The sequence below is a fragment of the Pleurodeles waltl genome, chromosome 3_1 (assembly GCF_031143425.1).
Source record: "Pleurodeles waltl isolate 20211129_DDA chromosome 3_1, aPleWal1.hap1.20221129, whole genome shotgun sequence".
Classification (NCBI taxonomy): domain Eukaryota; kingdom Metazoa; phylum Chordata; class Amphibia; order Caudata; family Salamandridae; genus Pleurodeles; species Pleurodeles waltl.
Window position 1 is genome coordinate 561,857,643 of NC_090440.1, and position 26,443 is coordinate 561,884,085.

The 26,443-nt window shown below is 43.9% G+C and overlaps 1 protein-coding gene across 4 annotated transcripts in view; it reads left to right on the forward strand.

The window, feature by feature from the left end:
• FRMD5 (FERM domain containing 5) overlaps positions 1 to 26,443 on the forward strand; it is a 396,131-nt gene that overhangs the window by 158,080 nt on the left and 211,608 nt on the right. The window contains exon 2 of one of the 4 annotated variants that reach the window (XM_069222965.1): positions 24,710 to 24,814. In XM_069222965.1, the coding sequence (XP_069079066.1) occupies positions 24,710 to 24,814 (105 nt within the window). Of the gene's footprint in view, positions 1 to 24,709; positions 24,815 to 26,443 lie in introns of those variants that run through there. The other 3 variants (XM_069222966.1, XM_069222967.1, XM_069222968.1) reach the window with 3 other exon arrangements.

The following is a 26,443-nucleotide window of genomic DNA, read 5'->3' on the forward strand; positions in this document are numbered from 1 at the left end:
GAACAAATGTCAGTGGATAAATGATGCTGTTGGGAGTTTCTTAGCAGTTTTGAGGAGGTCTAACATTGGTGCCTTCAGAAGCAGAATACTACTGCGGCCACCACTTGCTTGTGCCAAGCCACGGTCTGGAGCTGCCTTTTCCTTCTGCTGCTCTCATTCCCGTCATTATACCGACCTGGTCGCCCTCCTGGGAATAGATGGGAGTTGCTACAAGAACAACCCTCGCTGGTGGGGTCTTCTGAATGTAGTCTTACTTGATGTGTAATTTTGTGGAGCCACTCATTACCTGGTTTATTTAGGGTAGTTTTAGGACCTTGAGCAGGATGATGCAACCTTCTGTGTGATTGGTCTGCTTAAAGGATTTAATTCAATTTGCGGGAGGCTGCTAGGGGTTGGCTATTAGGCACTCAGGGAAAATAAGAACAGTATAAATTCATGGGTTATGTCTTGGAGGGATGCCTGAAAGGTAAGCTAAGATGGCTCTGTTATATGGAAGTGAGGCATGTGACCAGACTGCCATTAACCTTGTTACTCTTCATCAGTCGCTCATTCGTAGCCATCATTCAGTACCATGATATCCTCATGAAATACAGAGTGACAAAGTGGCATTGGTTGCCTTATTACAACCCACCTGTGTTATGAGGAGAAAAAAAGATAGTCAGCCAGACATTTGCTGTATTGTGTGGGCACCTAGTTCAGATGCAGTTATACATGTGGCCACGAGCTGAGCACATTGGCAGAGACTGTGTCGTACTGCATTCCAGCCTAATCACTCTGGGTCTATAGGCGTGTGTATTGTAAGTTTAGGATTGATATTCTCACCAGTGTAAAAAAACAAACAAAAAAAAAAACAGAACATAACATAACCACATGCGTGTTACTGATGGGCAAAAAGATTTATCATGTAGCCCATTTTCTCCAGCTTCTCACAGGAGCCCTTCAGCAGATATTCTCTAGCAGGTGTCTCAGAGGGGCACAACAGCAGGGTAATTTTCTGCCCAAGTGTTTTTTCTGGCCCAACAGTGATGATTTATTAGCTGTCTGTTGGCTAGTCCTATTGTTTCCAGTATGTATGGAAAGTGGACTTTGGGTTCGCCCCATGCTCATGATTGGACGACTTTGTTGTCTAGCTCGGATGTCTCTTTTGATACAATGACTTTCTCCACCAGTCGTCCTCCTAAGAGCATTTCTGTCTCAGTGTCTTGATAGGATGAGTTGTTCCTTTGCACTGCTAACTTGTAAGGATTTTTAAAATTTATTTAGCACTCTAGAGAAGTCCCCATGTTTCCTTGCTTTTTCCCCTGCTTCTGTACCCCTGCATATTCTTTCTATTCTAATTCCCTCCCCCAGTTCCCTGATGCTCACCATTGTGCTTCACATTTAGCATTTAATTATTTTTTTTAACAAGGTCCCAAAAGTTGCACAATGCCACCCTGCAGACGGCTTCCCGTATTTTTACTTGTGTGCACTTTTTTCTTCTTTATCATTTCAACATGACTTGCAACATTAGAATGGCAAAATAAAAACGTCTGCCATGAATCACTACACAGCGGGGTATGCACATTCTTTGTGGTGCTCATGTGCGCATCAGGGAGTTTCTTGGAATGAGTTTTCTTTAATAGACAGCTCATTGCTAAATTGTTTGTAATGACACATACCATTGGTAATAAAAAACATTAGCAAACCAAACAGCTTGGCTTTATGGCCCCGAGATCGATTGGCCTTGCCAATGCTTGTTTTAAACTTGGGACAGCCGTCGTCTGACATGTGCAGTCAGCTAGAGGGGAAAACAGAAGGCAATTATTTCAGCCAGCGACTGAGAGGGATGGTTGCCAACCACAGATTGTCTTGTAAAGCGTTTACTTGGCATGAAAGGTTTGACTGTGTGCTAGTGCCCTGGGTGGAATACGAAATGTAGCCTGAGGCCTGCTCACTTATGTCCTTAAAATTGAAGTTCACTAGATCTGTGTTTTCTGAGCAGCCTTGGTGCTATGTAGACAACATAAATTATCTCTAGTGTACTGAATCAGAGATTTGTGGCTCCTCTCAGATTCCATGTATAGTTTCACGTACATTTCACAAGTGGGCACTGAGTGTCACATCCTTGGTTGAAGAGGTGCTTGTGAAAGGCCGGAGTGCGTACTGGGCATTGGGGTTTTTTCCCTGGGAGGCTGGAAGGGTTGGGGAAGCGCTTTGGTTACTGGGGGCAGGTTTTGTATCAGTGCAGTAGTTTTAAAAGCACCGCAGAGTTCCTTGTCTCTCAAACAGTTTGCAGAAAACAATAAAAGTGCCAAAATAACTGGTGATTAAAGCACCTGCTGGAGGTAGATAGTTTTGTCTTGTGGCAGTTTTGACCCATGTAAGGTAGCGCAGAGGGTTAATATGCTTGCTGCAAAGAATGTGTACTGTACAGATCACTATTGTATGTGCAGTGCTCAGTGTGATACTGCTTTTGTCACAGAGATCCCTTTGTTATTGTGCAGTTCATAAATTAAAATCATAATCTAGCACAGTGATCTATGAACTGCCATCAAAGAGCTGCATTCAAACTGCATGGTACAGGTTAGAAAGTTATGTTTTTTCCCAGTCTTTGATTATCTTAATTTTGCTAAATAGGTTTTTTTTTTTGGTTAGAAATAAATTATTAGTGAAGTCAACATTAACCACTATGTTAGTTTGGAATTGTGAGTTTATGCTTCCCCAGACCAAGCACTCTTAAAAAATGTCTATCAGTATGGATGACATGTGAATGCTACGCCTTGTAGCCCCCTTTGCCTTATGTTACATATTTTATACACTGATTTACAAATGTATGATTTATTTTCTCTGTATGTGTGTGATGTAAAGTGCACCAACACCCTGCACTGGTAAGAGCGGTGCTTTAAAACAAATGAAATACATCTGAGAGAGAGGCTAGGGAGAGATGAGGGCACTGTTGAGCTCCAATAAAGGTTGCAGTATTCCTGGTGCGCTGTAGAGTCATCATTTACTATGCTTTAAAAACGAATACAATTGAATATATAATGAAAAATATGTTGTAGACTACACCGTTTAAACTATTTTTTCCCAAATGTTTTTGGGACCGAGAACCCCTCAAACTCCATTATAGTGGTTAGACTCCCTCCCTATTCACCTTATGGGGGCGGGTCTGACAAAGTTTGCTGCTTTGAGTTCCCAGTCTGGCCCTGGGCTTGTGCACAGCTGATGCCAAAGTGGCACCTGCGTCTCCCCGTGTAAAGGGTCACCCCTTACCTACAGATGGATAGTCTGAAGTCCACCACTAACTGAGATCTGCTTTGTTTTACAGAGCACAAGAACCGGGTGAGAGTACACATCAGGGGTCGGCAGCTCAGTGGAAGGTGCTCTGATAATTATTTAATTATTCATGTTGTTTTCTATAGCACAAACATGGCCGGCGGACATTAAAGCGCTTTACGTTGAACAATAGGTAACAAAGGCTGTGTAAACAAAAGCAATATGAAGAGGATAGTTAGACAGGATAGTTCACAGTCTCAATGACTGCGGAACAAGAGGATTTTAAGCGCCTTATAAAAGTAGCAAAAAGGAGTGGAGCACAGAGATGGTGAAAGCAAATTCCAAATTCTTGTGGCACTGCCAGAGAAAGATGGTTTCATACATGATTCATGATGTTTGAAAGCGGAGTCCAGGAGAAAGCTTGGCAGCAGAGTAGGAACGACTCCTGTCCCGCCGTGTGAAGGGGGGGCTGCTCCCCGCTTTACCTTAGTGAAGGGCCGGCTTCTGTCTTGAGCTGTTGGGGCGCACTTGACGATTACTGCAGAGGCTCGTATGGTGGAGGCGGGGTAGCGAAGCGAGCACTAATGAGTCATTTAATTCCTGTATCCTTCGTGCTAGGAAGATCAAAGGCAAAGCACTGGCAGTGTTGTAAGACATGAAGCGCCATTCCATAAGCACCGTCCAGCCCCTCCTGCCTCTGAACAGAGGAGGGAAGCGAATGCTTATCACCTTACAAAACGCACTACCCAATCAGGCAGAAGAATAATCTCAACTGGTATAAACCCCCTTCCACTCCTAAAACACCCACCCTTTTGATTCTACTGAGTTCCACCATTGTTTGACCAAGAAGCTTTGCCTAGACTGTCACCCCTTTTGTGATCTAATAACCTATTTTACATATAATGCTCCATACTGAAGACATGTGAGTATGTGCTCTAAGTAGTAGGTGTTGCCGATTTTATGGTACTGTGTTTACAAACCTCAAAAGAAGGGAAGGTTGGACTGTCTTTGCCAGTCCACAAAGTAGTGACCTGTAGACTGCAGGATGATTCGGTGGTAACCATTCAGCTCACTGAGCAATCCCGTGGCCTCCTAGAGGTCAGGAACCCAGGACCCACCAACCCTCCTTTTCAGTGATTTCACTTACCAGCCAACCTCCACCCTCCTGAACTGGCTAGATCTCCTTCACTGCCCAGGGTCTCCTTTTCAGTGCCGGCCCCCCCAGACATTTTTCACTCTGAATGTACCAGTTTTCCTTTGTTTTATGGGATGCCACAAACTTCCAACCAATCTGCAATGAAAGAAGTAAGACAACCTGGTTCGCTCACTTTTAGAAACAACCACCAACTCTAAATTGACCATGGGCTGCACACCTCACTCTCCATCACACCAGTGGCATGTTACATTTGTTTGTAAAATGCACGCCTGCACTCATGTCTTACTGCACTACCTCAGTTAAAGAGAAAAGAATAGTCTGCAATGGATCTGCCGTCTTCACATAACCCTATAGAGATGATGGAAAGGCATGATTTTAGCCTTTTTTCATTTTAAAGTTTTACCCTGCTAGCTCTAATACAAAGCAGGAGAAAGATTCGAGGGACTGACACCCCAAAATGTGCAAGCAATTTGCCTTCCACAAGTCTTTTCTGTGGCAGAACAGATGTAGATGATCTTAGCGATGAAGATCGAGTGCAATATAATGTAATTTCTTTCTCCCAGAACAGCTAGGCCTCTGCTGTAGAATTCTTGGTCAGTTAAAGTAAAAATCATGAGGCCAATTCTCAGTGCTTCTGGCAGCCACAACAGGGATGGCAGAGCTTGTGACATGGTCCATGTGTCCAAGGCTCGATGGCCGCTAGCAGTTCTCTACCATGGACCAACTTTCAAGAGTTGAGTTACAAGAAGGGCCCCTCATAAGGCATGTAGGTCCTCAGCAGACTATCCAATATTCATTTATATGTGTTCAGAAGAGGGAAAGTTGGAGATATTTGGGTGTCAATTTGTATACTTCTCTCTCAGTACACAACTAACTTCTCTTCCTTGGTTGTGGTAGGAGACCCCATCAGCTCTGACTTCTACCAAGGGTTTTAGAATGCAGGCATGAGTGTAAATGCTTGGCGTTCTCTCCCAAAACTGTGGTGGATTTGCAACACTGCAGAGGGGCTAAATAGAATGGCCCCTTCCTTCTGCATCAAGAATCCTTTATAACCTGAAACAGTGTTAATTCAGAGCTAAGGATGGAATAATTGTATTGCTTTTGCAAGCTGGCCAACTAAATAGCAGAAAATTTAGAAATCCCATATATATGACTACATGGGTACGAACTTAAAATCCAGGCACCTCAGGAAGCAGAGGGCAGACAAAGAGAGCAGATTTCTAGCACTGCACCTGTGCCATTGCTAAGCTACAAAGCATGCTTTGGGCACGGGTGCAGACCATTGTACCATATTTGCACGTACATCGTTTTTAACAGGCTCCAGAGCATTGGCATACATTGCTACAGGATGGTGGCAAACTGCCTTTAGCAGCAGTTTCTTATTGCAGAATACAATAATGTGTCCAATCCTGTCCTTGCTCACTAGCTGAAGACAGCCTCGGTGTGAGGCATTAGTGTACAATGTACGGATGCCAGCGGTTAGGACTGTGGAGAACAGGGATGCCCCGGAGGGCCAGATTCAGAACATGAAAGGCCGCTTCATGTTCTGTCTTGAATGTCTCCTCCTTCTAATGGATTGCGGTCACCACCAAAAGAGTCAAAGGAGCCCCCGGAAGATTACTGTAGTCCTGGACAAAGCTGCAATACTAGCCCAGGATGCTTGTTTCCGGTCCAGTGAGGACCTGGCTTGGCAGTTCGGTCTGGACTGTTCCCATGAGGAACAGGGTCAAGACTGATTTGCATATGGATGGGTCCAAACTGGGGTGGCATGGTGAGCAAAAGAACGATGGATTAAACCCAGATCTATGACTGGGGGTGAGTGTTTGACAATGTTCAGCATTCCGTCCATCACTTGTTGTTTTTGCTTTGTCGCCCTAAGTGGGAAGGGTATGCCCAGACGTGGGTCCCGTGCTTCCCATGCCACTGGATTCAAGCTAGCCTGGCTGATGAAGGGTGAAACCCCGAAACCGGTCCCAGGATGCTTGTTTCCGGTCCAGTGAGGACCTGGCTTGGCAGTTCGGTCTGGACTGTTCCCATGAGGAACAGGGTCAAGACTGATTTGCATATGGCTGGGTCCAAACTGGGATGGCATGGTGAGCAAAAGAACGATGGATTAAACCCAGATCTATGACTGGGGGTGAGTGTTTGACAATGTTCAGCATTCCGTCCATCACTTGTTGTTTTTGCTTTGTCGCCCTAAGTGGGAAGGGTATGCCCAGACGTGGGTCCCGTGCTTCCCATGCCACTGGATTCAAGCTAGCCTGGCTGATGAGGGGTGAAACCCCGAAACCGGTCCCAGGATGCTTGTTTCCGGTCCAGTGAGGACCTGGCTTGGCAGTTCGGTCTGGACTGTTCCCATGAGGAACAGGGTCAAGACTGATTTGCATATGGCTGGGTCCAAACTGGCGTGGCATGGTGAGCAAAAGAAGATGGATTAAACCCAGATCTATGACTGGGGGTGAGTGTTTGACAATGTTCAGCATTCCGGCACATCACTTGTTGTTTTTGCTTTGTCGCCCTAAGTGGGAAGGGTATGCCCAGACGTGGGTCCCGTGCTTCCCATGCCACTGGATTCAAGCTAGCCTGGCTGATGAGGGGTGAAACCCCGAAACCGGTCCCAGGATGCTTGTTTCCGGTCCAGTGAGGACCTGGCTTGGCAGTTCGGTCTGGACTGTTCCCATGAGGAACAGGGTCAAGACTGATTTGCATATGGCTGGGTCCAAACTGGGGTGGCATGGTGAGCAAAAGAACGATGGATTAAACCCAGATCTATGACTGGGGGTGAGTGTTTGACAATGTTCAGCATTCCGTCCATCACTTGTTGTTTTTGCTTTGTCGCCCTAAGTGGGAAGGGTATGCCCAGACGTGGGTCCCGTGCTTCCCATGCCACTGGATTCAAGCTAGCCTGGCTGATGAGGGGTGAAACCCCGAAACCGGTCCCAGGATGCTTGTTTCCGGTCCAGTGAGGACCTGGCTTGGCAGTTCGGTCTGGACTGTTCCCATGAGGAACAGGGTCAAGACTGATTTGCATATGGCTGGGTCCAAACTGGGGTGGCATGGTGAGCAAAAGAACGATGGATTAAACCCAGATCTATGACTGGGGGTGAGTGTTTGACAATGTTCAGCATTCCGTCCATCACTTGTTGTTTTTGCTTTGTCGCCCTAAGTGGGAAGGGTATGCCCAGACGTGGGTCCCGTGCTTCCCATGCCACTGGATTCAAGCTAGCCTGGCTGATGAGGGGTGAAACCCCGAAACCGGTCCCAGGATGCTTGTTTCCGGTCCAGTGAGGACCTGGCTTGGCAGTTCGGTCTGGACTGTTCCCATGAGGAACAGGGTCAAGACTGATTTGCATATGGCTGGGTCCAAACTGGGGTGGCATGGTGAGCAAAAGAACGATGGATTAAACCCAGATCTATGACTGGGGGTGAGTGTTTGACAATGTTCAGCATTCCGTCCATCACTTGTTGTTTTTGCTTTGTCGCCCTAAGTGGGAAGGGTATGCCCAGACGTGGGTCCCGTGCTTCCCATGCCACTGGATTCAAGCTAGCCTGGCTGATGAGGGGTGAAACCCCGAAACCGGTCCCAGGATGCTTGTTTCCGGTCCAGTGAGGACCTGGCTTGGCAGTTCGGTCTGGACTGTTCCCATGAGGAACAGGGTCAAGACTGATTTGCATATGGCTGGGTCCAAACTGGGGTGGCATGGTGAGCAAAAGAACGATGGATTAAACCCAGATCTATGACTGGGGGTGAGTGTTTGACAATGTTCAGCATTCCGTCCATCACTTGTTGTTTTTGCAGCATCCAAAAGAAGCCACACTTCAGTCTGAGTAAAAGGGTTCAATCAATCAGGAATTTGTAAAGCGCACTACTCACCCTTGAGGGTTCTCAAGGCTTGTGCAACAGCGGCTGAAGTGGGTATGAGTTCTCCCGAGTACTCCACATATACCATACGGTTTAGTTTACACAACTCTCAAACCAACCATTTGCAGCCCTCAAGCCTCTTAAAATGACCAAGAGAGTTTTGTTAATGAAAAAATGGGTTTGGCTTTGGGGCAAGAGGATTCTTGGAGGGTGCAGGAGGTTGGGGTGGAGAGAGAAAGTAGAGAGAGAAGGGACAGAAAACAGTCCCTCCAGTGCACGGCAAAGCGAGGTTTGGTGTCAGCAGTGGAAGGTTACTTCACCCACCCATAACAGTGTCAGACCTAAATACCCTAAATGCTCCTGGTAGTACGGAAACAAAAATAATGAGGAAAGCCTCAAACAAGGAGCAGGGAAGTGAAACTGAGAACAATACTCTTCAGTCCGGAGCAAGGGATTTGTTAGAACAGTTGGGGCCAACCGATATGTAAAGCGGTCTATATCAGAGACCTAGAAATAGACGTTGATTGGGGTCCCTGGCCGCTCCTATATTCATGTCCTTAATGTTACAAGCATCTATTACACTGTAGTGCATGTGACGCACATTCATTTTCTTGATAGTGCAAACACACGTTTCCAAAAAGAAGGGATCGAAGTGTGATGTGATATATTATATTATATTACATTTTATTATATTATTATATATTTTTTTTTTTTGTGTGGTCGATTTGTGAAACTCCTTAAGTAATCTTAGAAAACCTAAATCCTTGATCGCAGCAAGGGGCAAAAGAAAACGCTTATTAATATTTTAATATTTGCTCACTCCCTTACTCTAAAGGAGCCATCTCACAAAAGAAGTGATGACTTAATTTTTAGTTTTTACTAATAAAAATACAAATATGTACTTGAGAAGTTTGAAGTTTGCAAAATCAGCCAAACCTTTAAAGCCCTGGTAGTACACCACCAGATTGGCGGGGGCACGGGAGGAATTAATAAAATAAAAATTAAAAAAATTACCTCTGCTCCCGTGCCGAGCTGCTTCTCTCCTCGCCTTCCGCATGCTGTAGGCACAGGCTCCCAGCCTGCCCTGCAGCTAAGCCTGACGCTGCTCAAAGCAGGCAGTAGGCAGTGTAGGCTCTCTCAAGCCCGGCAGCACAGTTGCCGGGCTTGAGAGAGCCTACTGTGCATGTATGTTTCGCCAGCCCGAGGCGGCCTGCACAAATGGTTCATCATTTTCAGACCTTTGTTGTGTGGAACTCTTCACCTTTTAAAGCTGAGCGGTATTCGGGTAAAGAGCTTTCAGACGGACATTTAAAGTTGGCTTTACCCTGTTTGTCAACGACCTTTTGGGATCTCGACCAGTCTGTAAGGCTCTAACCATTCAGTACTGCATTTGTGAGGAAGAGCTGTCTGTTAATTGTCTTACTTTCTTGATATCGTAGCACAAGGGGTCGCATGGCTATTCATGGACTTAAAAATCATTTTGCTTAAATATAATAGTGGTGTGTCCTCCAATATAATATGAAACTTGTCACATTATGCTATTTTATCCCAGCCTTCTAACATGGAGCCTAGTTGGACACTCACTGTATAGGCCTTTTAAAGCATCCACCCAGGTTAACCGCCCTGGCGTGATGTCCCAGAGAGGGGCGTCCAGTATCCTTGAGGTTTCAGCCCTGGGTATCAATGGCGTGCACTGCTGAGGGTTACATGACCCTTTGAATCAATAGAGATCAGTGCTGTTTTGTGCTGTTATTTAATTCGTGCCATCGTGTTCTTCAGTTGGGGATCGGGACATTTTTCTGGATGTGGTGTTGGCAGTGGTCCTTGATTTCTAGTGTTGTATTCAAGATTGCTGCTGAATCATCGGCTCCATTTCCGTAGCTACTGACAGAAACAATTTGTTGTAACACAAAATGTTATTCAGTTCGACTAAACGCATCCAGGTCCCCGAGAGATTGTGTAATTTATCGAAGTCTGAGAACACTAAAATTAATTTGCTTTGCCTCCCAGAAACTGCCTAAGTAAGTTGACGCCAGAAACCCCATGGAGAAGAAGGGGCATTGGTGGAACACAGTTGGTAGTTAAAGGAGGCACTAGCTCGATCTGCTCTTTCTGAGTCTATAATTTAAACACGTTTTATTGACAAGCAGAGCAGTGTTTGATACCATTTTTCGCAGCAAGCTTCTTGGCAATCACTCCTGCAGCGCCCCCTTCTGCGTGTCACATGCGAAGCCTACCCAAAAAGCAGTAAGTAAATCCCTGCTTTCTAGAGATTAACTTATTTCGTTAAGTGATCTTGGTAGTATTCATAAGCTACTCTTCCCCAGCGTCAGATGAAATATATCTGTGGGCTTTCCTGTGAGTAGAGGAACCAATGGAGGAGTAACTCTGGCACTAGAGACTAGGCCGCTCTGTCGAGTTTACCTTCCTAATGTCAGTACTGCTCCAGCAAGAGGTGCTGTCCCGTGGGGGGCTCCTGTCTGTTTCAACCCTACCCCATGCTCTTTTGGTGGGACATGCCTTTTGAGTGCATGTAGCACAATAACTGTCATGTCCATCAGTGTGATGAAGTAATTGGTGTGAGAATGCAGCACCTCTTCTGAGTGGTGATCCCCGAGAGAGGTCAGTGATTTGGATGCAAAGCTGTTGAATATTGTTCTATGTTTGGGCCATCTGTGCTGAATCCTGTCTTCACTAAGACTCATATTTCACTTTTATGTTTCTCCCTTTATGGTAATTACTTGAACTGACATGTTCTGTTCTGTTGAACAGACAGACACAAGTTACCTTTATCCATTGACTGTTAAAGCAGTTGACCTTTGATGGATTGAGAACTGCGGGGACAGACAGAATCCCAGGTAACTACCCCTAGGCTAGAAAATCTAACAGCTTGTTTGACTATACTTCTCATACACTAAGTGGAGCAAAGTAATGGGGGCCATAGTTGGTAAATCTAAAACTGGGCACTCAGAGATTATGGCTTGGTTCCTTCAGCATGCCTTTGATTACCATGACATTCAGACCTGTAGCAAATTCGAGAATTGCCAACACTTCTAGGAAATCACTACTCTTCTGGCTGACTGCTTAGCAGCTACTCCTTCTGATGCGAGGGTTACAAGTTGAGTGTAGTGCATTTTAGGAGATGCATCCTTTGTACAAATGATATTGACAGAAGTGACAATCTATCCAGTAAATTTAATGGAACTACAACATTGCTAGAGGAAAAGGCAAATTCACATTTATGTTTTAGGGGGAATTTTTAATAAGCATATTAATAATTAATAACAATTCTCTTGTGGCTTCCTGCATTTGTCATGTCTCTCGGTTATGAGGTTTACAGGGAAAGGAATAGGACTAAATGTCTCAGAATTTATGGGGGAAATGAAAGCTTGTGCTGGGGTTATTTCGGATCAGATGTTTTTGATTTTAAGTATAGACACGACACCACAATTCTTAAGTTCTGCTGTACATAGAATTTGCAATTTCTTTCTGTGTAACCCACAAATCTGCACGTGTTTTGAAATATGCTTTCCTAATAACTTAATACATTCAAACGAACAAACATCTGATTGAATGGAATGTCAGGGACAAATGAAAGGATGAAAAGATGTACAACTCCTTTTTATTTTGCAGTTAGGACTAGGAGCGAAGTTTATGGCACATTTTGCACTCACAAGGTTTAAGGTGGAAAGTTGGCATCTAGGCCCCCTCAGAGTAAAGGAAACAGTGTGAAGTGTTTCCGAGTTCGAGGTGTTAGGTGGTTCCATCAAACTTGCAGGGAAGCAGCCGAGTGTGTAATCCAAAGGCTAATCGGCCGTGTTCCACCAGATTCAATCAGAGCAAGCGCTCCACAGCAATATTGCAGAAAGCGTCGTCTTAGTGGGTTAGGTTTTGTGGTATGTTCACGGCCAGACTGCAATTTTTAATTTGTAACTGTTAATTTTATTTTACTTTGCTATTACTTTCATTGTAAAGGAACATTACGCACTGTCATACATGATAATATTTCCCTAAAAAGTTGTTATAGCACTCGCCGCCCATTAAACTAAAGAAACTGGTCACCATTGCTTATAATCCTAGTGCTACGTCAAGCCCCCCCTCCTTGCTGCTCACTTACCTTGTAGACCGCAAGACTCAGTAAGCGACCTCCGTGTCGCAGCACATCATGGGACAAAGATGGGGCCATCAGGCGCTCGCCCACTTTTAACAGATACTACTTTAGCCCCTCCCCTCCGTCGCATACCCCGTGAACGCTTCCGGTCACAACCCATGTAAAGGCCGCCTCCACGGTGGAGCGACTAACGACACCCACCAGCAAATGGCGATGGGCCCTTAGCCAGAAAATATGGTCTCAATATGGAGATATGATCCACATCTACATACGCTGAGGGATGGCAGTTTCAGGCCCTGCATTTTAATACCTTTCCATCTTCAGTCATTATCTCATGATGGCCTATTTGGTGGAAGCAGCAGAGTCGTCACATGCAGCCTCCATTCCATAAAGTGCTTTTCTAATTTCTAAACCCTGTCAGACTGTTTCCAAGTGCTCACTTTGTCTTCTGCCGACATTTGTACATCTCTTAACCAAGTCTCAACTGTGCTGTTGTTGCTATTAATTTAGTACAGTCAACGATGGTCTTGCCTATAAATTTCAGCCTGTGGCAAATGATGCACCTAGTACTACATATACAAATAGGGCTCTCTCTCGGTACTCGGGACAATTAATAGAAAAGAGCAACCTGAACAATAGGTGTGTTTGTGCGTTAAGTGTGTATCTATCTTATGAACATATGTGCCAGGGAGGTCTTGTCTAATCCAAAATGAAAATAAATCATGTAACTAGTTTTATTCCTCTAGCATAGAAAAGGAAACTGGCAGCTAATGAGATAATCTTCTTTGGGCTACTTGAAAAGTAACAGCATGGAAAAACACCCGTACGTTAATGATGGTTTGCAAGCTTCTAACCAGCAATAGCACAAGCCTGCCACTTCTTAAGAGCTAGGAAAGCCTATTTAAATATTTAGGCCACATCCTTGAAATCCAGTAATATACAGGAATACACCTTATGTATGGAACAGTAGTCTAACTGGAAGGATATAAAGTTGGATGAGAATTAAATATTCTTTTGTACCTGAGCTTGATGGTCTTTGTTCATTAATAAGGAAAGTTTGAGCAAATAAAAGATAATGTACAATTTCGAAAATGTGACACCACCTTCAAGATGCCCTTAGCTGATGTCGTGATATCTGAAATGATATTACAAATGCTGTGAAGAATAGTGTATGTCAGTCCAGGGTTACTAAATTTAAAGATTTGTGTATGCATACAATGGAAATTGTATCTGAGAGACTGGAAGAGTTTAGCAATTAGTTACACCAGTCTTTGAAGGAACACGCATGACACAATGTCTTACAGAACACAACTTAAAAAGAGCTTTTAGGAGTACTACTGAGAGGGTCATTGGCTCCACCCACATGTGGGGGGGTCGGGCGTATGTGTTTTGATTGGGCAGAAGTTTTGTTAAATGAAGAAAGTGCTTCCCTCTCCACGGCTCTTTTATTTTTTGTTTGTTTATCTAGCTGAGCCAGCGGCAGTATTGCTTCCTTGACCTTTTCGGGGTACACGCACATCATTGTAATGCTGTCAAACTGTCTTCGATAAGGAGGAAGGCTGCACCAAAGATGAGAGGAAGGCTTTGAAGACAAACGTATTGCTGTTTTCCAGTCCCAGCACTCTCCCATTCCATTGTTAACTTTAGACTTCAGAGTGCAGTTGGGGATGCCCAGTGCTACACTTATCTACATTAGGCCTGACTTAACTATTGTGAAGAGCATGTGCTAAAAGTGCTAGGCTTTTAAGGATGGATTGTCATAACACTGTGCTAAGGCCTGCTGCAAGGCATTGTGTTGCACAGAGTCTCACAGATTATAGTAGTACGAAAGGGCTCTGTTGTTTGTGTCCTACACAAGCAAACAATGAAGGTAGAATAATTGTTAAAATGTTAATCCTTAATATGCTGTATATATTGTTTTGACAACTGTAACTTTGTACATATTTGTAATGCTATCACCGTATGCCTGATGGTTGTTTTGTAGGAAAACGTATGCCCTACACAGTAGGTCTGTGGTGGTTATTGTGACAAGCTAATAAAACATGTTATAGATCCGATTGTGTATTATGAAAAGTTACTATAAAGGCAGTAAACCTGATATATTGGTTGTGAAAAGCTTATGTTAAAGCCAGTAGACATTTAAGGGTGGATTGTTATTACTGAGAATTAAAGCCTACAGATAGGTTTTTTGTTATACGGAATCTCATAAATTAGCTTAATAGGCAAGGGCTGTGATTTTACCCCCTCCGACAAACCATGGGAATAGAAGATTTGCACTGTGAGAATCTTTGTTATGTCTTCTTAAGGGACATAGGGGGTGATTCAGACCTTGGCGGATGGCGGAGGCCGTCCGCCAAGGTTCCGCCGCCGAATGACCGGCCATTCAGACATTTCCGCTGGGCCGGCGGGCGCTCTCCAAAAGAGCGCCCGCCGGCCCAGCAGAAATGCCCCTGCAACGAGGACGCCGGCTCAGAATTGAGCCGGCGTAGTTGCAGGGGTGCGACGGGTGCAGTTGCACCCGTCGCATATTTCAGTGTCTGCAAAGCAGACACTGAAATACTTTGCGGGGCCCTCTTACGGGGGCCCCGCGGCACACCCTACCACCATCCTGTTCATGGCGGGTTTCACGCCATGAACAGGATGGCGGTAGGGGGTGTCTGGCCATGGAGGATTCATTGGGGCAGCGGTAAACCGGCGGGAGACCACCGGTTTACCCTTTCTGACCGCGGCTGAACCGCCGCGGTCAGAATGCCCTCGGGAGCACCGCCAGCCTGTTGGCGGTGCTCCCGTGGTCGGTGACCCTGGCGGTCACCGGCCGCCAGGGTCAGAATGACCCCCATAGTATTTTGCTTTGCCAAATATATTTTGTATACATTTGCAATTTTATGACTGTGTGCTTGATAGTTGCCTTGTGAGAAAGTGTATGCACAGTACGGTAGGCCTGAGTTGGTTATGGTGAGAAGCCAGTGCTAACAGTTATAGGCTTGGTTGGTGGGCAGGGAACTATTATGCCAGATGCCATAGGTGGACATCTAACAGTGGACTGTAATCGTATAATGGTTATATGTGATCGTGCAGATTATCATAGTAAGCAAGGGTTTTGGGGTAGAACAACCAATCTGGAAAATCCTGGGAGTAGAATTTCATTCTGATTCTTGTTAAGTCCGATTGAGCAGAATTGTCTGTTGTTTTGTCAACTGTAATTTTGTTGATGTTTGTAATTTTATAACTTTATGCTTGATGGTTTGCAGCATATGCACACAAGCAGGCCTGTATGTGATACAGTGTCAAGCAAATGGTAAAGGATGTTCACCTTATCAGTTCACTGGAAATGGTTGCGTCCAATTCCTTAGGTGTGGTCTGTTTGTTATAACAAAGCAAGTAGACAGGTGTTTTGTTACACGCAAGGTCACAGATTATATTTCTGTTACATAAAATGTCACAGATTATCTTTGTAGGGAAGGATTTTGGTTTTGGTTACCACCCTGACAAACCCTAGTGGTAAAACATTTGCACTGAAATAATTCTTGCTAGATTCTCTTTAGAAGCCCGGGAAGGTCCATCTGTCTGGCAGGCTTTTGTAGTAAAAAAACGAAATATTACCATGTGTCCATAAAGATATGTAGGGGGCCTTTAGGTGAGCTCTTTTCTGCGATTGGTCTGTTACAGTGTAATTTACACTCTGCTTCCATCCATGACAAAGTACTGCACGCGGTAATGAACCAGTTTACATCAGTCTTTGGCTCGCTTGCCTTTTGAAAGATGGCATTTTCTGATCACATGAGCACATACACCTGAAAATGTGTGACCTTCACTGGGAGGATAGTTGACCAATCCTTTTCGTTTTTAAATGAACTCCTTTTGGTGCTCTCCTTTCATTTCTTTGCTTCTTTTTTTTAGATTAGAGAGGCAGTTTATAAAAATATATTTAAAAAAAACTAAATCACATCAGTGAGTTTGCACAGTAAAATCAGTAGAAGATCTTCGTTATTTATATTCCTTTATTCTTCTTCATACAAGAGCGCAGCCAACGCATTTTGCGCCAAAGGGAGCTTCATCATGGCAAGGTCTGTCTCCAGAAAGAAATGCACAACAGGACATCTATGATAAATTCCTCATTCTCCCAACAGAACACATCAAAGTTACGCTGTCTCAATATTCAAGCAGTTAAAGCTGTGTTTGGCACCGCACTACGTCCTTCATACCACTCTCCCTTACAATGTTCAAAAACTCGGCAGCTGCGTCATCGCCACTTGCTATTGAGATTCAGTCCTGATCTTATACGGCCATACCCAGGAGGTTACTTGCTGTGCCTTGTCCCGGATTGCATTCCCGGCAGTCTCCCTAATTTCCCCAGCACCCGGGGACATACTCACACTACCAAAATGGTTAGCTTCTAATCCATGGGATTTACTCACTTCTTCTTCCATTGGAATGGAGCGCCTTGACCCTTTTGCGATTCCTTCCCAGACCATTCATAGTGGAATCATTGATCCTTATCCTGGTGTCCAGCTGCGCTGTCCCAGGTCAGACGCAAGATACACACTGGCGGGAATTTTTCTTCGTGCCGTGGACGCCATTTAGGCAGCAATCAACTATTTGTGTTATTATTGTCCTTATGATGACCTCTACTCATGAAGGTTGAAACACTGTCGACATGTACGAGCAAATTTAGGGATCTTTAATCATGGCATGATTTCGTAAAGACAATATTGTATCCAATTGACGCGTGCACAATCATTTTCGAAATATTTTCATTTGCTGTTTTACTTTTATTATCTTGTGTTTCACTTGCCCCATTTATTGTTCTTTCACGAGCACAGTGTGTTCACTGTGCACTTAATACATACATCTTAATCATGGCTAATGCAGTTTTGGAACCCCTGAAGCATTTTTTTGCCTCTGTTGTAAAATATAATTGCATCTACAAAAAGTTGGGGCTATGTGTTGTTTCTTGTATTATTGATTTATTCCTAATTTGTGCCCATTTGATTGGTACCCATTGAGACATTGTTGCATGATACTGTATTTACCCAGGTCTCGGCTTGTTCTACGGGTTTCTCCTGGGGTTTGTAATGTTGTTCATAGTTGATCATTGTTTTAGTGTTCCAAGATGACTAACACATTGGTTCTTAATGTGGTAGACATGCTGGACTTTTAAAACATCGATAGACTATCTATAATACCTCTGCAAGATGGATACCTGCTGATTTGTTTAGTTGTTATTTCAGGCATATACTTGTCGTGTTTAAATGGTAGCACATTTTCTTTTTTCTACTTGAATTCTGTTAATTCATTTAGCATGTTGAGTTTGTATGTGTTTTATTTTGTTTATGTCAAAGGGTGAATGCAGGAATGAGTCGCTGGATGAATGAACAGAGGCATGAGTGCAAAGGTGACTGACAGTGTGCATGTATGATTACTTGTTAGGCATTGAAACCCATTAGTGACATCAAAAGCAGTTTCATTCCTACGCCAGACCTATTGGCATTGCCAGTGCTTGTTGTTTCTTACAATGTTTTTATTAAGGGATAGAGAAGGGCTGTACCGTGGACAGCAACTTCAGTTCTGTGGATGGAATCTAGAGTGCAAAAGTGTGTGTGTGTGTGTGTGTGTGGTTCAGCTTTCCATTACATGTGCTGAACAAAGGACTCCTACTAAATAATATGTGGTAGTCATTAGTACGGTGGGCAACACAGTTTCGTTTTTTCCGTATATACCATGCCTTTGTCAGAGGGCTAGCTCTGCAGGTTCAGGGTAAGACTGGGTAACAAGGGGTGTGAATGAGGAATGAGTTTGGCATAAGACAGGGTAACAGGGGTTGTGAGCTCTATGTAGGGACGTGCTTTCTAGAGGAGAACTAAACTTATACAAGGTAATACCTGAAAACTAGAAAGGAAGGACGGAAACTGAGGACTGGAATAAGTTGAAAGAGGTTGTAAAGGAAACTACAACATCTGCAATGGGAACCTTTAGAAAACACTAAAACTACAACAAAGTGATACAAGGGAAACAATAGACAAACTATCATAAATTAATGTATGCTACTTGGATAGTGATCTCTTTGTGAGGTGAAAAGATCTTACAAGAAAGCAAGGCGTAAATTAATGTCAGGGTTCAGAGAGACACCAGCAGCTTCTACACACTAAGAGTGATGGGAGATTTGCTGTGCCAAAGGCACTCGCCTTGCAGTCTAATTGGCACCCTTGGAAACAATGAAATTTAAGATTATAATAGTATAAACACACATGAAGACCAAGGTGAACAGTGAAATAAACACAGAAACGGGAACTGGGCTCAGGGATAAGCAGTATTCCAATACTCAGGTTCAAGACTGGTACAAACAGAACATAAGGCAAAACATTACATGAAACTGGACAAATCAGAGAGAGTGCAGTCAAGGCTAGTAACAATAACTAACAGAGAAACAAGAGAGGCAAGAACAGAAGAGATAAATGCTGAATCAAAAGACAAACCAGGAAATACAACAGCAGGGATGCGACCGAGCACGAAGAAACTCAACACCTTATTATTGCCAAGCCGCTGAATTTTGGGCTCACCGGGCTGAAACGGCTGGATGTTCATGGAAGGAGTACCGGTGCACGGTGTGACCCAGGCACAAGGAATATGCTAGTTGCAAGGAAGCAGGGAACCACCAATAAAGGGAAGGCTGAGCTGGGGCTTGTAAAAGGGAAAACCAGAAGACACAAGACAGGGAATGGGAATGCCAGAACAAAGCGTGGATCGAGGCCAAGAGAGTGAAAAGACGAGAATGCAGCTATAAGAGGGTCAGAATACCCATAGGATTCAGGAACCAAGCTAGTGAACATGGAACCAGAACCAGGATGTGATCTAGGAAGGGTCTCAAGACAAAGACACTACAAGGCCCATAATACATCCGGAAAGCGGAGCATAAACCAATATTGAAGGTGAAGAGAAAATGAGGGCTTGATTTATATATTGGTGATATGTATACACCATCACAGTGGCTACAGAGTATGCATACTGCCAAGATAAAGGTCCGCCCACCCAATTTAGATGCAGACAGACCATAGGTTTAATCACGATGGAGACAACTTTATCTCTGGCGTGATCAAACCCACCGATGGTCATGTGCAGTAAGTACCGTCTAAGGCTCCAGGATTTTCTGTTTAAAAAAAAACAACAAAAAAAACTGTTTAGTGCAAGGCTCTGTCACGTTGACGGAGCTGTACGCCAAACTTCAGAAAGCATTGACAGGATCCTCAGAATGCTTTACAAAACACCACCAGTTCGCAAGTCATTTCTAAATTTAGCGGGCGGCACCTCCGACTGGGTGATGGAGTAATTTACTCCATCTTCCTGACGGAGAAATGGGCCGCCTGCCAAAATCTAATTTAGTCTTTAACTATGGTAATTGTTGATGGGTGTGTTTTCCTATACGGATGAAAAGGTGGGTTCGCAAAGGGTGAGTAACACCTATTGGTAGAATGGTAGAATCCTGACAGCCTGACCGATACCAGGCTAGGTTTTGCATCCCTTCCTATCATCACAGCTATGATCAGGGACATCTTAAGGATTTTGGGGGCCCTCAGCCAAACGTATTTTGGGGGCCCCTCCTCGGAACTGCTTTGAATTTGTGATCCAATTCGAGCACTTCCATGCCCTCTTTGTCTAGGTACTGAGAGTGCACAGGCCCACTCGCCCAAATTCTAAACGTGATTCGTCCAATATTCACGGATTGTGATATGTTTTTAATATTGTAGCACAGCAGCAGCTCACTAATATTACTGTCAGTACTCTCTGCGATTTTCCTCCCATTTCTCAGATGTGATGTCGTTTTGATCTAAAATAAACTTTTTTTTAATGAGTGTTGCATGAAACAAAAACATTTCTCTGCAAAATATCTGTAACAGACTCTCACACATCACCCACGTTAAAAATAAATAAAAGGAAAACGGAATTTAAAACCATGTGTTTTAGAATTATTAAAGGTCATCAGGGCAAGCACAATAGAGCTGGCTGTATCAGGGCACCCCAGAAAGAATGGGCACCTGGGACCGAGCCCACTTTGCCCATACCTTTAACTTGGCTATTGATTCCAGTTGTTGGTGCTAGAGAGCAGGATACCCGATACGGACACTGCGGTATTAAACTCAAGAGATAAGGCCATTATATTAGTTGTACATTACAGCAACAAGTATAGGCCAGCTACAGTTTAATGAAGTAACAAGACTCATTGTTGTCTACTTACAAGTAACAATGTGGTTGTTCAACATTCAAAGAAAGGGGACCTATGAACCCACCATACAAGGCAATGCACTGACTTTATTCACGTTTCTTCTTACAAGGCACTGCATCATCCACCATTTCTCCTTGCAAGGTAGATGCTTGGTGACATCCAAGACTGCATGTGTGTTGTTATGGAAGAAACTAGGCGTATGCTGGTGGCGCATACACAGGGGTGTGGAATTTATTAAAATATCTACTTGTCCAGGGGACAGATTGCTTCTCAAATCTACTTGTCCTGTAAAAAGATCTACTTGTCCCTTTGGTGCCATGTAGTGTGGCGACACATTATGGCAGCAATCTCATTATGTAAGAGCTCTGATAATAGCCTCTCTGATTTTCACCAGCTTCTCTCTAATATTTTCCCATAATAAGAAAGGTTGGACATTTACTCCTGACAATGGCAGAATTAGAATTTCTTCCAGGGTTGGGAAGAAAGTGGCCGGAGGGAAAATGAACTTGCAAATGCTCAATAGATTTTCACATGAGCAAATCTACACATGCGTTTTTACCCATGCTAAAATACAGTTCACAAATATTTTATAGGGGTACGACATATACCATGGGTGCGCTTTTGTGACTTTCTTTAAGAATTTGGGGCCACATGTAGGTAGGTTCAGATTTGCGACCCGCAAATTGCGAGTCAGAGCGACTCGCAATTTGCGAGTCACAAATTCGAATGTAGGATGGTATCCCTGACACCATCTGTGATTCGCAAGGGCTTCACAAATGCCCACCTAGTGAATAATCATGAGGTGGGTCGCAATTTGCGACCCCCTTGCGAATAGCGGCCCTCAGAGGGATGGTGGCCTGCTGGAGACAGCAGACCACCATGTCTGTGACTGCTTCCTTAAAGGAAAACGAGATGCATTACAAAAACGAAAAATGAAACGTTTTCGTTTCATTTTTTCAGAGCAGGCAGTGGTCCGGAGGACCACTACCTGCTCTGAAAAAATGTTTACAGTGACATTCACAATGGGGAAGGGGTCCCATTTGCGAAAGTGTTAGCACCCATTTGAAATGGGTGCAAACTGCGATTGGTTTGCGCCCGCGTTCACGGTCACAAAACAATCGTACATTGCACTGCGAGTTGCAATTAGGAAGGGAACACCCCTTCCTAATTGCAAGTCGCAAACCCGTTTTGCGATTCGGTAACCAGGTTACTGAATCGCAAAGCTGGGTTTGTGCATCGCAATGTGCTTTTTGCACGTCGCAAACAGCAAAAGTCGCTGTTTGCGACATGCAAAAAGCTACCTACATGTGGGTATTGGTCCCTAATTAGGTCTGGTGTTAACAAAGACATTTTGTTTTTATTAAACTTCTATTTCTCTCTCTTTCGGCTGGCTTTACTGTGAGTGATCACATTCTGCTCTTCCACAAGGTGCATATTGGCACACAAAGTAGTTTTGTTCAGTGTCAGGAACTACAGTGGCAATCAGTGACGTAACGAAACTGGAGGGTGCCCCTTTGCAAAGAACATGGAGGAGCCCCCTCTCCAGACTCACTCAGGGCAGGTGCTGTGCTGAAGGGGCCCCCTGGAGGGCAGCTGCGGGGCCTTTGTTATGCCACTGGTGGCAACGTGTGCTTTTAGAGTTCAAAAACTTTTTGTTTTTTTTTTGCCAGTGTTTGTTACAATGTTGAGGGCCTGGTAGCTCCCACAACAATAAAGTGTTACAAAAGCCATGTCAAAACAAGACACGCATTGATGAAACTAAAAGACTTATAAAAATATGTCAGACCAGTTGGCTTTGTCAGTGTTTGTTTATTTTCATGCTTCCCATATTCGTGTTGAAAATGGTTACACTGATTTTCCATTAGAAATATTTTTGGGAAATGCTACCATGCATCAACACATTTTACTAAATGACACTTCATTTGAATCTAATCAGAGAGCATTCTGGGAGCAATATACTTAGCCTCATAGCCTAAACTTTTCAAACATGTGTATACACGTTTTTTTTTTTTGTACTGGAACCAACGTCAGTAGTGAAGTGTGCCCTTAAAACATTTATTTACAGCACTCACCCTAATAATGAAGGCTTTCAAATAATGAACCATAAATACAAGTTCGGACAGCATTATCTTTCGGAAACACATTACCTCAACTGCAGAGAGTTCCACTCTCTGTAAACAGGCAGCCAATGGGTTTGTGCTGCTGAGGGTTGGGCCTACTTGTCCCAAGGACAAAGTAAACATAAAAACTTGTTGCCCTTGACCCCAAACAAGATGTCCCATAGGAATTCCACATCCCTGATACATCTGCAATTTTGGCCTGAAGGAAGACATGCGCAACACTGTCTATGGTGCCTCCACTCAATGGTGCATTGAGGGTCAGACAAACGTTAGGGGCAAACTGAGCTGGGATTGGCTCTCTATTACACGATAACTGTGGTTTTATGTAACTGGGCAAAGAGTTTCTGCTGCTTTCAAACGTTTCTCTTACCGAAACAAATGAGTCATCCCGAAAAATGTCTGCATTTTACTAACTCTCTTCTGCTGCCAGAGACCAATACAAACTGTCTCAAATTGTTCCCCTGTCTAAGGAGAAGTCACTAGACTAAATAGGTGACCATACTTCAACTCTCCCCATGTGCTGGTGTATAGACGCCTCACCTCTCCAATACCTGAAATGACTCCTTGTGGCAATTTTCCATAAAGAAGGATCCCCCCTGTGCGGATGGGTTGCATTATGCCCACTAGCACATCATTGTTTATTTACGTTTTTTTGCACATTACACCTGATATTGAAGGGCGGCACATATAAATACTCGTTTAGGAGTCCTAGACCCCGTAGGCCTATATGACAGAAGTGGTCTTCGTGTTGGGACCTAGGTGTCTTCCAAGAACCTAGAAGCGCAGAATCATGGCAAGCCCATATTATCTTGGTGACATGTTCTCACCTGCTAGATGTGGCAGAGTAGGCAGGTAATCCAGTAGACTTTGAGAGCTAGACAATCTGGTAAGAGTACGGTGAGCTGGAAAGAAGGCTTTGGCTACCAAGAAGTCAGTTTGATGCTCCATCTTTGCAAGTGGAGTAGCCATATGGCTTGCTAACGGGTTTGTGACCCTGTCCTATTTTGGGCAGTAAACTGAAAGCCTCTCAACACTCCCTTCCCCATCTTGCAGTGTGTGGAATTATTGAATGCATTTTTATCTTTTTTATGGCGTGTAGAGAAGGTTGCCTTCCTTTACGAGTCTCAGTGAAGAAGCAGGGAGTGTCCCTTATGTCTCTCATGCAGGCTCTGCACACACCTAAAGCTCACCTCACTTTACTATATTTTATAGTTGTGTCTTCTCTGATGCACCATCAAAGCCTTCTTGCTTGTCGGTATAATGCAGTGTTTCATGATATGAAGCTTATCTAGGTGTGCTGCACCTGGGATCGGAGTGAGTGCCTTAGACATCATTAAGCAGTCTCTGTGAGACTGCCTGCTGATGTGTCATTAGAGTGAGTCGGCTTTTTTTCCTTAGAAAAGCAGAGACCGGAGGGATAAACTTTCAGTTAATCTGCTTTGCACTGAACGCCTAGGCATACGCCAGTCAGTGACCCCAAAGGGGAGCTGAGCAAATTGGTGAGTAGTAGTGGGTCAGGTTGTTGAACTGAACATGACTTGCAGTCTCAGTGGTTACTAACATAAAACAGTAAAACCGAAATAGGAAAGGTCCTAATTAGAGAGCCTTGAATAATATCAAGCGGTCTAAATCCTAGAGTTCTGAGGCTTTTTTAATATTCCCCAGCAGAGATCTGACTTGCTGACATAAAACACTACCAGAAGCAGAGCTCTGAACACCAGGATTTTGAACAGGGGTGAATGGTATCTTAAATGTGTGCTGTGCCCACTGATGGGATGCTGCGAAGTGGCTGAATGACCTACACAAGGCCACAGCACACCTACAATTTACTTTTGTCGAAGTGACAATTCTGTTCCTCCCTCCATGGCGTACCTAGGTCTGCGCTGGGACAGACGCTGTCCACTAGTTCCTGAATCTGACAATGAGCTTCATCTGGTGACGAATCACTCTTTATTTAACCCATTTAAATGTTTCTGTTTTGCAGAGGGATGCCAAAGGCCAGTACCTGTTTGACCTGTTGTGCCACCACCTGAACCTTTTGGAGAAAGATTACTTTGGAATTCGGTATGTGGATCCAGACAAGCAAAGGGTAGGTTTCTCTGGCATTTATAAGTGAGGGCGACATAACTTGCGTAGGGAAAATGTCTGTCTAACACTTAAGAACACATCTTAACCCTTGATGTTGGATGTCTGACAGTTAGGATGCTGTTTGTGTGGCAAGATACTGGCAGCCGAGACACATGTTTGATTCATCAAGATATTGTCATTCCTTTGTTTATGGCTGAAAATAATTCCATTTAACCTGCTAGCATTTCACATAAAGATTCCTGATAAGCATGAATGGATTCACGACGGTGGATTTGCCAACCACAACTGCGGAGAAACTGACAGTAATAAATCCCATTTAAGGGCTGGGAAGTGGGTGTTTCAAGGCGTGGTTTGACTGGCTGGTTTGTGAACGTCTGAAAACATCTACTTTTGTGATGGTTCACAAAATACGATCCGATATTTACCCACCCTAAAATGGTTGGAAAATTAAAGCTTGGTTTAACTCCCCTTCCACAATGGGAAGGGGAACGTATCACTTCCACAATGGGAAGGGGAACGGATCACCTTTAATTTTGTTGGGGGTGTAGGACTTTTTCCACGGGGATTTTTTTATTTTATTTCTTGCGGAGAAATAGACAATAAAAAACGTGCATTTGCACAATGGGCTTCGTTCCCCGTGTGCTCGCATCTACACTATGTAGATTTCCTTCAAGGGACAGTAAGAGCCCACAAGCGATGTCGCGTGTAGCAGCTTGCCTAGAACCCTGCACCTCGTGCAACTTTCTAGTCCTACTTATGAGAATGTTTGTGAATTCTAAGAAAGCATTTAGGCAGAGAACAAAATGTTTGCGTTTGTTTTTAATGTCTCAAGCCCAAGGTGACAGACTGACCTTTTCCTGTCCTGGCAAGACCCACGGATTTTGCCGCCATGGTGGACTCTGAAAGATACGCACAAGTTCACCGATTGTCAGTGTTCATGTCCACTGCTCCGTCACCAGTTTTTCATATGATACACACCCTGTACACATTTATATGAGTATGTAGATATTATGTATAATTCAATCTATGAGATAAAATAATGTCTTATGGCATATATTCTCTCTCGTGCTTTTGAATACACTTAACAGATGGTATTTTGCAAGATGATTATGTATTTGAGTTATTGAAAGTGAAATATAATTCCATTTTCAGACTCCATGCATAATTCTTTTTATACCGGTTATGTATCAAAGTATTTTGAATTACTCATTAAATGACTGAACTTCCACAGCCTGTGTTGTGTGGTGTGTGTCTTTTGTTAACGGCTTAGGCAGTGTTTATATCGTATTTTGGGTGTTTGAAGACTTCCACAGGTTCATGTCTGGGTGACACAAGCAAAATGGCGTGAACTCATCCCCACCACGGCTCATGTTCTCTTTAGGGAGGAGCTATCAAACATTCAGCCCTCCTTTACAGAATACCACTTTGCCTCATAACTTTAAAACCTGGCAGGTGTTGCAGGCCAGTCTCTTGCTCTTCAAACGATTTTTTAAAATTTCGATTGATTGGCAGCAAAGCATAACAGGCATCTTATGCTGCATTCCAGATCTTTCACACTCTTCAGCTTATTCGTACCGCTACCTGTGCCCTGGCAACCTGCAGTGAGGGACACCAGACTTTTTCGGCAGTA